This window comes from Python bivittatus, unplaced genomic scaffold, assembly GCF_059951505.1.
Source record: "Python bivittatus isolate LINGU-HERP-01145 unplaced genomic scaffold, Pbiv_v1 ctg000020_np1212, whole genome shotgun sequence".
In the NCBI taxonomy this organism is placed as follows: domain Eukaryota; kingdom Metazoa; phylum Chordata; class Lepidosauria; order Squamata; family Pythonidae; genus Python; species Python bivittatus.
Window position 1 is genome coordinate 110,482,922 of NW_028277030.1, and position 13,910 is coordinate 110,496,831.

The following is a 13,910-nucleotide window of genomic DNA, read 5'->3' on the forward strand; positions in this document are numbered from 1 at the left end:
TCTCTTTACACTGATTTTAAATTTTTAAATCCATAGTATAGAAGGAAGGACAATATATATACTCCAGTGGTCCCGCATGCGCAAACATACATCATATATACCATACTACATTTTTGTATTACAGTATGCTATTCTAAACTTTTGTGAGCTCTTAATCACAATGTCTCAATGATAAATTATTAAAAAACATAGAAAAGGCTATTATGTTATCCCCCCCCCGCCCCCAGAACAATATAAAGCTCAATTCTGCCAAGACAATCTGCAAAATGATAGTTTTCATCTCTGAATAGCATTAGAATGTACAAATGCAAAACGTTTTATTTTATTTAGGAAATTTATATGGCTGCCCAATTTAAATAATTCTGCCTATGGGCAACACACAAATAAACAACAAAGTACACAGCAAGAAACACATATGGTTAAAACCAGCAATAAAAATTAATATACAATCAGAAACTCACATTTCTCTTACACCTTCCAGGTGCAAACTTCAATCAGTTTGGGCCCAATGCCCAAAGAAAGAACCAAGTTTTTAGTGCCTTTCTGAAGCCTAGCAGGATCACATATATTGCCATATATTGGGGGAAAGGAGGCGTCATTCCAGATGGTGCAACAAAAAAGACACACTTCCTGGGTCCCGCCCAATCACTTGGCTTCAACGATGGGACCCAAAGCATACCCATCTTACTAGAGCATGTGGGTCAGGCGGATACCATTGGGGAAAATTAGCAGAATTAAAATCTGTAAGTATAAATTTACTACATCATCCTTCTCTCAGTCTGGTTCCTCCAGATGCACTGGACTTCAGTTCTTTTTACCTCCCACCCATGGAAGCTACTAGTCATGCTAGTTGTGGAGGAAAGGAGATGAACACCTGGTTGAGAAAGACAGTGGTATATAGATTCACTTATGGGCATCACAGATAGATAATACAAAAATGTGGGGGAGTCCTCTTTCTATAAGAGTTCTAGACATTACCTAGACATGATTGATTTTATATAATTTCTATGCTGTCCCAATCATAAAGCCCTGGACCCCTTGTAATAATTTAAAGTACAGAAAACCATAAAACTGAAAATCGCAATAAAAGTATAAAATACAAAACCCCAGCCAATATATTAACAATATATTTAAGAATCAAGATCCAAAAGCCTAATGGAAGAGAATCATTTTAAGTTCCCTCCTATATGCCAACAAAGAAGAGATCATCTTTCTTTTGGGGAGAGGGGGAAACTGTTCCACAGAACTGGGGCAGGAACAGAAAAGGCATGTTTTCTAGTCATTACCCTTTTAGCTTCACCTCTGTGGCATGTCCCTTTAGAGGTGTCCTAATCTTGACCAGGAACTTAGCATTCCCATTCCAAGGACATTGACCAAAGGAAGCTAAAGTGAAAGTTCATAGGTTTTAAGAAAAGATGCCATCCAGGAAAAGATGCCATCCACTACAGCCTGCTGAAACAAGAGGATCCAGGCAACGCATTGTGTAACATTTTCTGTTACACACCAAATCCTTAGAGGAAAGCCGAGAGTGTTCTTGTTTATAATTTATGGGCCCCAACATCTGGCACCCCATCTCCCTCAGCAGAACTATCTTTAAGATGTACATAACCTGCATTGCTGCCAGAATCGCCAACTGGAACATCGTTTGAAATGTTACTAGATGGGTTCTACTGTAGCCCTCCTATTAGGTGTTTCTGTTCCACACTTTAAATGCAAAGTCCTGCTCCAATCCATGATTGTCACTATCTGCTGCTTCTGGACAGTTTTTTTTCCAGGTGCAATTCAAGGTGCTGGTACTACCTTTAAAGCCCTAAACAGCATGGGAGAGGCTAATAGCCTGGAATTACCTGAGGGTATCTGTCCATCCCACCAGGTCAGATAAAGTGGGTGCACTCTAAGTCCCTTCCTTTAAATGTTGTAATCTAGCAGGCCCTAGGAAGCATGCCTGTCCCTGCCCTGTGGAACACCCTTCTCCCCAAGATCCGGCAGGCCTCCACCCTCCTTGCCTTCCTGAAGGCCTTGAAGAGCTGGCCTTTCCTACAACCATTGGGATAGAATGAGGCTGGAGCCCAGTATGACAGTGTGAGGATGCATGGGAGAATGCTGCCCCTAAGTGCCATGAGTTTTTAATTGAATTTTAATTGATTTTTATTTTGATGGTTTGGGGATTTCTGTTGTTTTTATGGTGGCTATTTAAGTCTTTTCAAATAAATAAATAAATTGTCTAATACCCTTTTTAAACCATCCAAGTTACTGGCCATGATATATGAAGATAGCAAATTCCAAAGTTTATCTATGAATTCTGTAATTTTTTTTTTTTTAACTGATCATGAATCTCTCCCCACTTAGTTTCAATGGATGATCTTGACTTTTGACATCAGGAACATGATCATCTGAAGTGGCCTTAGTGAAGTATTCATTAAACCCTTGACAGCTTTGTTTTAATCCGTTTTTCCACCTGGATAAATATTACTTTTCTGCTCAGCTTTTGTTCTGCAAGCAAAATAATTTCTGAGTATTTACAGGCTATATATTACACATATTTCCTATCCATCTCAAAAAATAGTAGATTGTGACAGTTCAATTATCCTAACAATTACTTAGGAAAATCTATAGCAGATTAATCTGATCTATTATAGAGCTAGACTAGATGGGATTCTCTTCCATTAGGCATAGGAGGGAACTTAAAATGATTCGCTGCCATTATTTACTAAATAGCAGCTAGGCAGAGAGGTGAATTAAAACCATTCTCTCTGTCTGTGTATGTGTGTATCTTTCATATGGGCTTGATCTAAAACCAGTTTTATATCGGGACAAAGATCTGCTATGGGGGAAGGGGACATAGTATGGAAGCAAGATGGAGTAAAGCAGGAGTTCTCAAACTTTGCAGTACCATGAACTCCTGAAATGATAAATGAATGTGTTGGCTGCTTCTAGTCTAAGCGCTCCTGCTGGCCTAAAGTCCGCAATAATCCCCAGGTTTTTCTTTAATGGCCTTAAAAAGCAATACAAACCCCACATATTTAACCTTACTTATAATGACAGTTTTGAAAGTACTTTTAAGCCCAGATACTTACGAGAATGGATGTTTATTAGACTTATATCCTCTGAAGCACTGGTATCAAACTTAAATAGAAATGGGAGTCACAAACTGTACATATGGATCCCTGCAGGCCACGTATTGACTTAGAAAACCAAATGTTTATATTTTTCTTTTTTTATTAATACATCAACACATTAAAATCACCTAGGAGCTAGATATAACTAAGACATAAAAAGAAACATATTATTAGGACTATAACAATTTGTTTTCAATATTTATGTATATTTTATACACACACACACACAAATATATATATATATTCCCACCACCCCACTCTGAGCTTCCTCCCAGTCTACTGACAAATTATCATGCAAATCACCTCAACTCCTTCCCACACTTATCACCTCCCTGCAATGTTCCCTCTAATTTCTGATATGCTATATGTGGGGGAAAAAACTGTTTTTGCAGCTTTTCCCAAAGCAAGTACAAATTTGTGTACCATGAGAATATGAATAAATTACAAATACATGTAATACTGATTTGTAGAATATTTACATATTTCTTAGTTAAAGTATGGAAACTAAAAAGTGTAATAGCATGTCCCATACATGCTTGAAAGTTGTTCCTTCAAGTCATTTTGGACTCCTGGCAACTGCCCCCTGTACTTTTCTTGACAGTATTTTTCAGAAGTGACTTGGCAGTTCTTTGTTCCTAAATGTGAGGAAGGTCACACAGATGGCTTTGTGCCCAAGGCAGGACTAACACTCAGCATCTCCTGGTTTTTAGTCTGACACTTTAACCACTACACCAAACTGGCTCCACACACATATGCTTACAGATTACAATATAATTCAATTATATTGATAACTGCAATCAATATCAAAATATTGACTGCAGTTATCAGTGACTAGTGAGTTTACAAACTCACTAGTCACTGATAACTGCAATCAATATTTTGTAAGCATTTTCCTTTCCTTTCCCTCCCTCCCTCCCTATTTAATATTGCAATGAAGGAATTTTTTTAAAGACAGAAAAGCATTATACAAAAAGCATTTAGATCACCCCCTCTCTCTCATTTCCCCCCATTCTTTCCTTCTTTTCTGGATGTATTCTGAACGTATTTAAACTTTAATTATATAATTCAAAACTTGACATTTGTATAAAGCTAATAACAATCATGGACCTTATACAGCCTGAAACTCAACAGATATTAATTAAACCTGTTTTGGAGGGAAGCGGGAAATAACATTCAACCTTTTCAGAGGGAGGAGGGAAATTAATTTAATCGGTTTTGGAGGAAGGCACTCCTTTCTGCACTGGCGGCTGTGGGGCCCGGAGCAGGTCAGCTACCAGTGCAAATCTGGACGCCTGCCTGCTGTTCTGGGGAAAAGGCAACAGCTCACTGCTTTAGCTTAACTGCAGCATCAAGGCTGCTTGGAGCTGCTGCAGCGCAGACTGAGGGGGAACTTCCGTTATGTGGTGCTCCTGCTCAGTCTGTGCCATGGAAGCGCCAAGCAATCCTTGCTGCTGCAGTTAAGCCAAGGCGATGAACTTGTGCAGGACTCCTCGTGAGTCATAAGCTCAGAGTTTTATGGTGATTGGTGACTAAATTTATTATTATTTAGTTTTAAAATGTAATATTATTTATGTTTGATTGCATTTTTAATTTATTTTGTTTAGTATTTCCCATTTTGATATGGTTCGGGCTGCACTCAGGAGTGTTGTGGGCCAGATGTTTGACACCTCTGCTCTAAAGGTGGCCACTAAACTGGCCTTGGGCAGACTTTGGATAAGTTGTGGATCTAGGAGTGCAAACTGGTACAGAATTTTTTATTAGTTCTCTAGCGGCAAACTCAAAGCATGGAGCACTAACAGAAATGAACCATGGTGCCTACACAAGTGGCATTTGTGTTGGGTTGGCATCACCATTATAACAATAGGCTCCCATAGGCTTTATAACCCAACCTACAATCATGGTTACAATTCCCATGAAAATCACTTGACTGTAAAAGTATGGTATCATGTTGTTATTACAGCTTTTAATGAGAGCTTTCATGCCAACAGCTCTGATTTTTTAAAGAAAATGGCTAAATGCACAGAAGATGTATTGATAATGGGGGAGGGAGGCTAGTCATTTCTCTCCCCTCCCCCTTTTCTGGGTTTACAAATACACTGTTTTAATAATGTATTCTGGATCCTGGATTCAAACAGAATGCTGTTCCTTATGTGAAAAATGTAAACCAAAGTATGGTTTAGTGTTATAAATGAACCCAGATTTATTCTTCTTCATTAATAGGGTCAAGGGAAGAGTTACAGCTCAAAACTGGAAAAGCAGAATACATGTTTCATCAATGACTGGGAAGGCACAAAAAGTAAAACTGATGATATATCGTATTAGTTAATTGATTCAGTATACTGTTTCTAGAGATAAAATGAATTATTTTAATACAGTAATTAGAAAGCAATGTATAAAATAGTTTTAATCACCTGCTAAATGATTGTTTCTAAAATTCAAGAAATGCTTATGACAGCACTAGAATCATACAATTTTCAATATTAATGTAGAAATCTTTCTTCTGCCCATCAATTGTTTGTGTTTCCAGACCAAGACCTTGGCTCTCTTACTCTAGGCCATAGATATATTATCACCTGTCTGCAATTATATAACCACCATACCACTATAATTTAATCTGTTACAACCCAAAAACTCTACTTTGATAAATCAAATATATTAATATATAATATGTAGGTAATCACATTTATACTCTTAATTTATACAATATTTATGATGCTACATGTGTCCTTGAAATAGGGACACCATAGTATGACAAACCAAGCTAGCTGCTGGAGTTCATAAATTTTGCTCAGCTTTGGATGAGTTCAAAGAATTGCCATGTAAGAAAAGCCTTACAGAGGGAATTTATCTGATTATGGCAGTAATAATTACCCAGCTGTTTATTGCAGATAGAGAAATAATTCATGTAGGCAATAGGCCGTGGTGGCAATGACACTCCACATTTAGTAAATATGCAAACTGTTCACTTCTAATTAACCAAGCTAGAGGATGCCCTTATTAAATGTATAAACTAAAAGTGCCTTCCTGACAAGTGATGAATTGTTACATTGCACAAACTCTTGCCACAGAATTATTGGAGTGAACTTGGGGCTTAACTTCATTAAGAGATCTTGTGGGATAGTTAAATGAGGATGGACAGCATAACAAGGCCAGCCTGACAGCCAATGATATGTTAGAGCTTAATGAAAATGCACCTTTTCCTTCTTTTCTCCTTACTGTACAGTTGATTCCACTTTAGATAAAGAAGGAGACTGTAAAATCTATTGCAATCAGGCAATGTAAAGATTCATTGAGATTTCAGCATCAGAATCAATCTACAGAAGTCACTCAAGTCCATATATCATTACAAAAAATACATTAGCTTCCAAATTATTTCTTTGCTATTCTCTAGAACTGCTTTACTACTGGTAACGTTGCCCAAACTTGAAGTAGTAGTTTTAAATTTTGACAGAACTTGAAATTGTCCCTGTAAGATATGTATAACAAATGTTAAAGCTGGAAAATAGTTTTAATTGTGTTTTTATTTGCCATTCCCTAACAGTAAGAGACCAATTGCCCTTTTCCCCCCAGATAAAAGTTGGTGAAAAACACTTCTGGCTGTTTTTGGTGAAAAAACACTTCTAGCTGTGCAAAAAAAAAAAAAATCTATTCCTAATAAGGACTTTTGACTGGAAAACTTTCAGGGCAAAGCAAAAATCTTATTTAAAAATGTGTTTCCTACATCCTTATGCATAGGAATTGGTTCTTTAATCTTCCAAATTAATCACTGCACAAGATTTAAACAATTTTTACTGAAAGCTTATACCATTAGTCAATACTAAACTTCTCTCCACATCAATCATAAGTAAAAAAAAAAATCATAAAGAAATGAAGTTTTGAGCTTATTTACTAACCTTTCTAATACTTTGAGTTCAAAGATTTTGCTAAGCCATGATATGCTTTGTTTGGTTTTGGCTTAGCATGTGCTATGAACCCAATTATGTGGCTCATTCAACAAAAGGTAATGAAAACAAACTATGGCTTAGCAGAATGTGTGAGCTCAGACTGTATGTGTTCATTTCTTAGAGCAACTGGCCTTGGTGAGCAAGATAGTATCAGCCTCTTTTTTTTTTCCTTTTTTTCTTTTTGGTGCCTTTGAGTCAGTGTTGACTCCTAGTGAGTGCCTGGACTGGGTTATATTTTAGTATTTTGTCTGGTCAAAAGAGAATAGTCACTAATTTTCTGCTAGATTCAGACTTTATTTAATTCCTGCTCCTGACTGCAAGTTCTATATTTGATACAAATGTCCATGCCAGCTACCCAAGTCCTGACAAAATATTTCCTCATAATCAAATGGAGTATGTGCCACTACAGTTCCAAGATGTTTCTAAACTGTCTGAAATATTCAGTATTCTTAGGCCACCACAATGTACAGCTACTGTCCAGATCACAAACCCCTAATAGTCTAACCTCAGTGGGAAGGTCCTGCTTATTATCTGGAGATAACAATAATGTCACCAACAGTCCAAAACAGGTAGTCATCTTTTGCCAGGCAATGTTATGTTCAGTTCTGATTCTTGGCCCTGTATTGTACTGGAAGTCTGCGTGTGTATGTGTTTTTATATTATTTACTGTGTTATTTATTGATTGTTTTTACTGTTTTGTTCTTTTTATTGTTTCAAATCACATTCTAATCCATCCAGAGATGCTCACTTATTGGACAGAACAATAACAAATCAATGCTAATGTATATAAAAATAAAGCCTTCCAAATCCAAGTCATGGAAAGTTTGTAGCACAGAAACATTTGATGGGAGGGACCATATGGCCTTTGTACTGTCCGGTGATTTTCTCCTATAAACATAGTGCCCCAGTTATTCCTGTTGTGACTGTGTGAATTCTAGAGCTCAGGCAATCTCAGCACAGTCTAAAGTGCTTGGAGAGGATTTGTAGGGAAAAGCTGACCAGCAAGAGAAGAACAAGCACCTCCTCCATTTAATTTTTCTCTGCAAATTCTGAGTACTCCTGCAATCATATTATGAGTCCAATACAGTTGGGAATCCCATGTTTGTCTCATAATTTCTAGCTTAATCCAATGGTCTCCAGTGAAACCCTACTTCAAATGAAGCTTAATGCCACGAGCCATAGCAGAGGGCTTGTGGATAACAGGTTCTAATGAACTTAATCTATTTCGGAAATTACTCATTTTCTCAGTTGATTGCATGATACCTTTAATGCTGCAAAACATTAAATAAAGTTAAAACCACTGTGTATCTAAAATAGTAAAAGAAAATCTAAGTGTAGTGAAAAAAATCCTTTTATCAGCCTTATAATATTTTCTGAATGCTGCCTATCTCTATCTATGAGACTAGTTTTTAATTTCATGAAATCATTTTCTCATTCATAACCTGGGGCAGTTTTTGCATATGAGGCTATAGGTTACAAGTGTACACCTCTAGCAAATGCATACTCAGCCTTTAAATTAATCAAACCAATTTATCTTTGTGAGAGGCACAGTATCCCTATGAAAACATTATCTTATATGTGTTACATAAATACAATGACAAAATGGCCTTTCCAGACACCTAGTTTTCTGATCTTACTGCTATCATAGCAATTATGTTTCCAAATGCCATTAAATTTCTAAATATGTATTATTTGTATTAATAGTGAATGTTAAACCATACAAAATATATTATCACTACAATAACAAAAGGTACTGTACGTTGCTTTACAGCAACACAGTGCAATATTTCATCTGAACAAAAACTATTTCCAGAAGGTTAAAGTAAATGTTAGTTGTCTCCCAGAGTTGCTTAAAAGAAAAAAAAAAAATCTGCCAGATAAGGCTTCCCCCATTACCTTAGCACTACAGTAGGAAAAAACACACCTAGTGATATATAAAGATACAGATGCTCTCTCAGGATTTAGACCTATAGCCTAAAAAAGCAATAAAGCCCAAGGAATAAAAGGGATGGAATTTGAAAAATTGATTTTAAATCAATAGCTAAATACACCATGGAGGAATGGGGATTAGACTAATCCTAGGCTGGCCCACTCGAGGCAGACTTTCTCAGTGGAGCACATGTCAATATGTATCCCTTGTCTAAACCTGGCAGCTCGACCTACTGAAAGGCAGTACTGATGCAGTACAGAATTATCCTAGTCTCACAGTACTTGCCTTATCTCAGCTCCTTTGCTCAAAATTACAGCTCACAAGTAGGTTGCAATAGCAGATCTCTAACAGTACTGCATTATTCTGCAGATTTACTTACTCAGGAGGTCCACAGTACTTTTTCTATGGAAAGAAATTCTCTGCTGTATGCATTTCAGTTCTGCCCCAACTCAAATAGATTCAACTGTATCATACATACAGTACATGCATACTGCTGTAAATTAAACAATAATTTGAAAACACACGTTTAGATAAGAGGGTAAAAAAGGCTAGTTTTCATACTGGATAAAGAAGGCAATTCCTTCCATGATGAATAGTCTAATTAGCACCACAACTATTTAAATCTATTTTAAAAGTAAAGTTTTATCATTCAGTACTTTCATCTTTACCTGACTGTCTCATTATTCAGAGCAATAGCTTCCAAGTACTTCTTTAGCGCATAATAATTATGGATATATTTTCGGATGTAATAGCCTCGCCATCTTTTTTGAATCTAAGGGAGAAAAAGTGCATATATTTGCTTCACTGTTTTTTTTTTTTTTTTGCAACAGAGATATACTGTCAAACATTATAAGAAATATTTGTTCTGTTCTGCAAGGAACACAATTGCTTCAACACTAGTATGCATACATATTTGCCTATTCATTAATATGGATACAAAAAACTAAAATTATTACATTGACAGAATATATATATAAAAAAAGAATACTGCACATAAAACATATTGAACTGAGCACAGACTGCTAAGTCATTTTTAGGACAGCTTTTAGAATTAGAAATACATACATTAGTTACTAAGGCTACCTGCCGTTAATACTGTTAATAAGTGAAACCAAAGTTGATAAGGATAACTACATGTAATGAACAACTAGACAGCTAACTTCTTTGTATTTCAAATTTTGAAATATCATGTGATTCTTCTAACAACATTGGTATATCACACAGAAATCTGTCCAACTCTGCCTGTTTAGAACCATAAGACTTTTCTTCCAAACAAGTGGGGAAGGCTAATTAAAGTACCTGCTTCACCAGCCATCACTTTTTATAACATCATAATTAAAAACTTCTGAACAGATTGTGGGATATGGGAGTCCCTTCCTGTAGCTGTTCTCCAGAAACATATTCTCATTTCTACCTTAGTAGAATGAAAATACTGATAAGAGATCATATCAAACATGTTATGAATCAGGATATGCCTTTACACCATATAAAAGTTACTTATCTACCACCTTCAGGCAAGCAGCTTTTCAGTGGGTAGTGGCATGGCAACATACCTAGCTAAAAGACACAGCTAGTATCTTTGCTCCTTTAAACTTCAGTAAAAACTATGCTGTTTAATAGGCACTGAATAATGAAAAAGAGCTCCCAAAATTGTTAAGTGCTATGGAACTTCTGATGAAATTAATTCTATATTCAGTGGGGTGAACAAATAAATATGTTGTTAAAATTCCTAGGAGTAACAATGACATTTCTGAATTTGCCCAATCTTTACTATACACTAAAGAAAAACAAGCTAGAAAAATGAGCTTGGATATTTAAGAAATTGCCAGAACTACCCTGGAAAATGAAGAATGATGTAAGTTGGTACATAAAAATAAATTTTCACATGTATGTCTCCATATTCAGTTACTATTTCAAAATATTTTTATCCCACTCTCCTATTAAAAGTATAAAGTGGCTATTAAAAATCAGTACAAAAAATTAAAATATACAATATTTATTTCAGACCAAGATAAATAATACATAAATCAATCCAGAAGGATAAGAACCAACTAGAAAACCAAATATAAACAGTGAAGCCGCTGGAAGAAGCAAATTTCTTAAGAGATATGGGGCCCAACATATTTCAGGCAATAAGGAGTTCAGTAAAAGGGGAGCACCATCTCTTCTTTCCAAATAATGAAATTGATTATAAAAAAACAAATCTTCATCCTTTCTAAAAAAAAAATATGGAGCTTCAATAAGCTTCAGAAGAATTTGCTATGAGCAGAACATGGATATTCTTCAGTCTCTGGTCCAGTTAAAAAGAGCTAGCCTTCCATCCAGAATTTTCTTCTAGTTTTAAATAAATTGGGGGGAAAAATTACTTTCCAAAATAGTTGCATTTTAACATCATAACTGGCAAATGTCTGGAAGAACAGGAATAGATAAATGATATTTTTTTCAGCTGAATATGTTTAAATGTCTGGTATAAGTGAAATGGTATAAACTAGTATTAGGTTGTCATACAGAGCTGATAGGCTATAGGTAACTTGATATGTTTAGTGTTCAATCCTAAAACAGAGATATTCCATAGGATGTATGTTTGGGAGAGTTCTGTTTATGTAACCCCTTATTAATTTTAATCATTGCATGTTGATATAATTTTTTCCCCACCATTAGCGCAGTCTCTCATTTTCCAGTGCGTCAGGCCTTTATATACTCTGCATCATTTGTATACTAGGACCATCCAACATAGAAAGGAAAATGTTAGATATTCATGTTGGTTTTAGAGAAGCACAAAGAACAAGAGACATTATTGCTCTTATATGCTGGATAATTCATAAAGCCAAAGAATACTAAAAAAAGTCATTATGTTGACAATAGAAAGGCTTTCAGCTATATTATGTCAAGCTATAGAATGTCCTTAGGAACATGGGAATCCTAGAACACCCCACTGTCTTCATGCAAAACCACTGGGCAGGAAGCCACAGTCCAGACAGAACATGGTGAAAAAACTGTCTCCAGGTCAGCAACGAAATGAGACTAGGCTGTATACTATTTCCTTATTTATTCAACCTGTATGCTGAACACATAATGAGGGAGGCTGGGCAGGAAGAAGAATGGTTTTAAATCTGGAGAAAGAAACATCAACAATCTGACACTACTCTGATAGCTGAAAATGCAAACGAACTGCAAGCTTTAATAATGAAAGTGATGGATAGCTTCTGCTATTTAAGATCAACTATCATTAATAAAGGAGCAGCAATCAAGAAATATGTCGAAGACTAGCACTTGATAGGATAGTAATGAAAGCCTTGGAAAAGATATTCAGATGCCATGAAATGTCTATATCTACAAAGATCAGAAGTGTGAAGGTAATGGTTTTCCCTGTGATTCTCTATGGATGCAAGGAACTGGACTTTGAAGGAGCAGGACAGAAAAAGTATTGATGCCTTTGAATTTTGGTGTTGGAGACTTTATGATGCATAATCAGTCAGTCAGTCAGTCAGTCATTTGTATATTGTATAAACCAAAGAGTCCTACCCTGTACAATTTTCCTCCATATATCAAATCATTTTTTCTGATATTACCCAATAATCCCAATCCACCAATACACACATCTCACAGAAAATAGAATACTACTTGTATCACTATATCTTATAATTTCAAGGTGAATATTTACATACCCTTACAAAATATGTGCCCTTCAAAGTAATTATCAAGTTTCTGCGGTGATTGGTACCAAACAATTATTGTCATTGATCAGTACCAAACAGATAATTTTAAACAAAGTCATTGTGTGCTCAGCAGATTACAGCTTGTTAACGGGCAAGTTCTAAATGACCTCTTAAGCTAGTCAAATCAATGATGCATATTCCTCATTAAGTAGCATCAAAATGTAAGTGGTCTTATAAATAATGTTTATTTTAAATGCTAAACAAATGGCAAAACCTTGATATATCAGAAGCCATCTGCTCATACAGATTTTTTTTAAAAAATGGGGATTACTTTTCTTCACAGCAACCCTTAAATCTTCCAAATGAAAATAAGACTACTATATCACAATCTACTATTCTAAAAGTAAATCTGATTCAGAGAAAATTATGCATTACAATTATTGTTTTCTTTGTTATTTTATCTGACTCCAAAGGTGAGAGTTTGAAATAGTAGGTCAAATATAATTAAGGAACAATATTAAAGAACATGTGATGATACAGGACCATAATTACATTAGCCAGGTGCTTTTCTTTTCTGCCTGTACCTAATTTAGAACTGTTTCTAAAAGCGGAATATATGTTATATTTATGCAAGTCCTACTGGAAAGTCTTGCACTACTGGGAACCATACCTGATTAGCTGGTAACATTTATAGTTCTTAATTTGGTCAGGGAAACATGGGAAAACATGCTCTAGGTATATCTATGGCAGAAAGTTCAGGCCATTAAGTCCATAACAAAATGTAAATTTGTTTCTGTATTTTTTTAGTCATATCACAAAATGTATTTTCTAAAGTTAAGTAGATATTTATTCAGTACCTGGATGAGGTCAATAAATGCTATCTACACAATCCTAAATTTCATATATAAATGCAAATGCAAGCAAAGATAAAAAATGTTTTTTCCACCTAAGATGAAATGCCCCAATATTTAGAAGAGACAATGATTTTGTACCTTTAAATCTAACAAAATTTTCAAAAATGCAACTTGGGATTACTTAGAGTAACTTGAAATTTGTAACTATCTACCATTTCCTCACTTTACCATCAGCATATCAATCAAGTTTATATTATTCTGGGTTGCTTATTTTATTAAAAGCAAATTCAGAGCACAATTGACTTTTCATTTGTTTAACAAGTGAAGAAATATTTACCCTGACAGCCATTTCATTGTAGAAATTCATCTTCATAATAAAATATGCTGTCTGTGAATCAAGAGGT

At 35.4% G+C, this 13,910-nt stretch overlaps 1 protein-coding gene across 2 annotated transcripts in view; it reads right to left on the reverse strand.

Annotated features, from left to right (window-relative positions):
- Positions 1-13,910, reverse strand: part of SPATA17 (spermatogenesis associated 17) — a 92,199-nt gene that overhangs the window by 69,126 nt on the left and 9,163 nt on the right. For both annotated transcript variants that reach the window (XM_088146602.1, XM_007423312.3), the window contains exons 4-5: positions 13,844-13,894; positions 9,662-9,765 (exon numbers count right to left, since the gene is read on the reverse strand). In XM_088146602.1, coding sequence (XP_088002728.1) covers positions 9,662-9,765; positions 13,844-13,894 — 155 coding nt within the window. The remainder of the gene's footprint in view (positions 1-9,661; positions 9,766-13,843; positions 13,895-13,910) is intronic.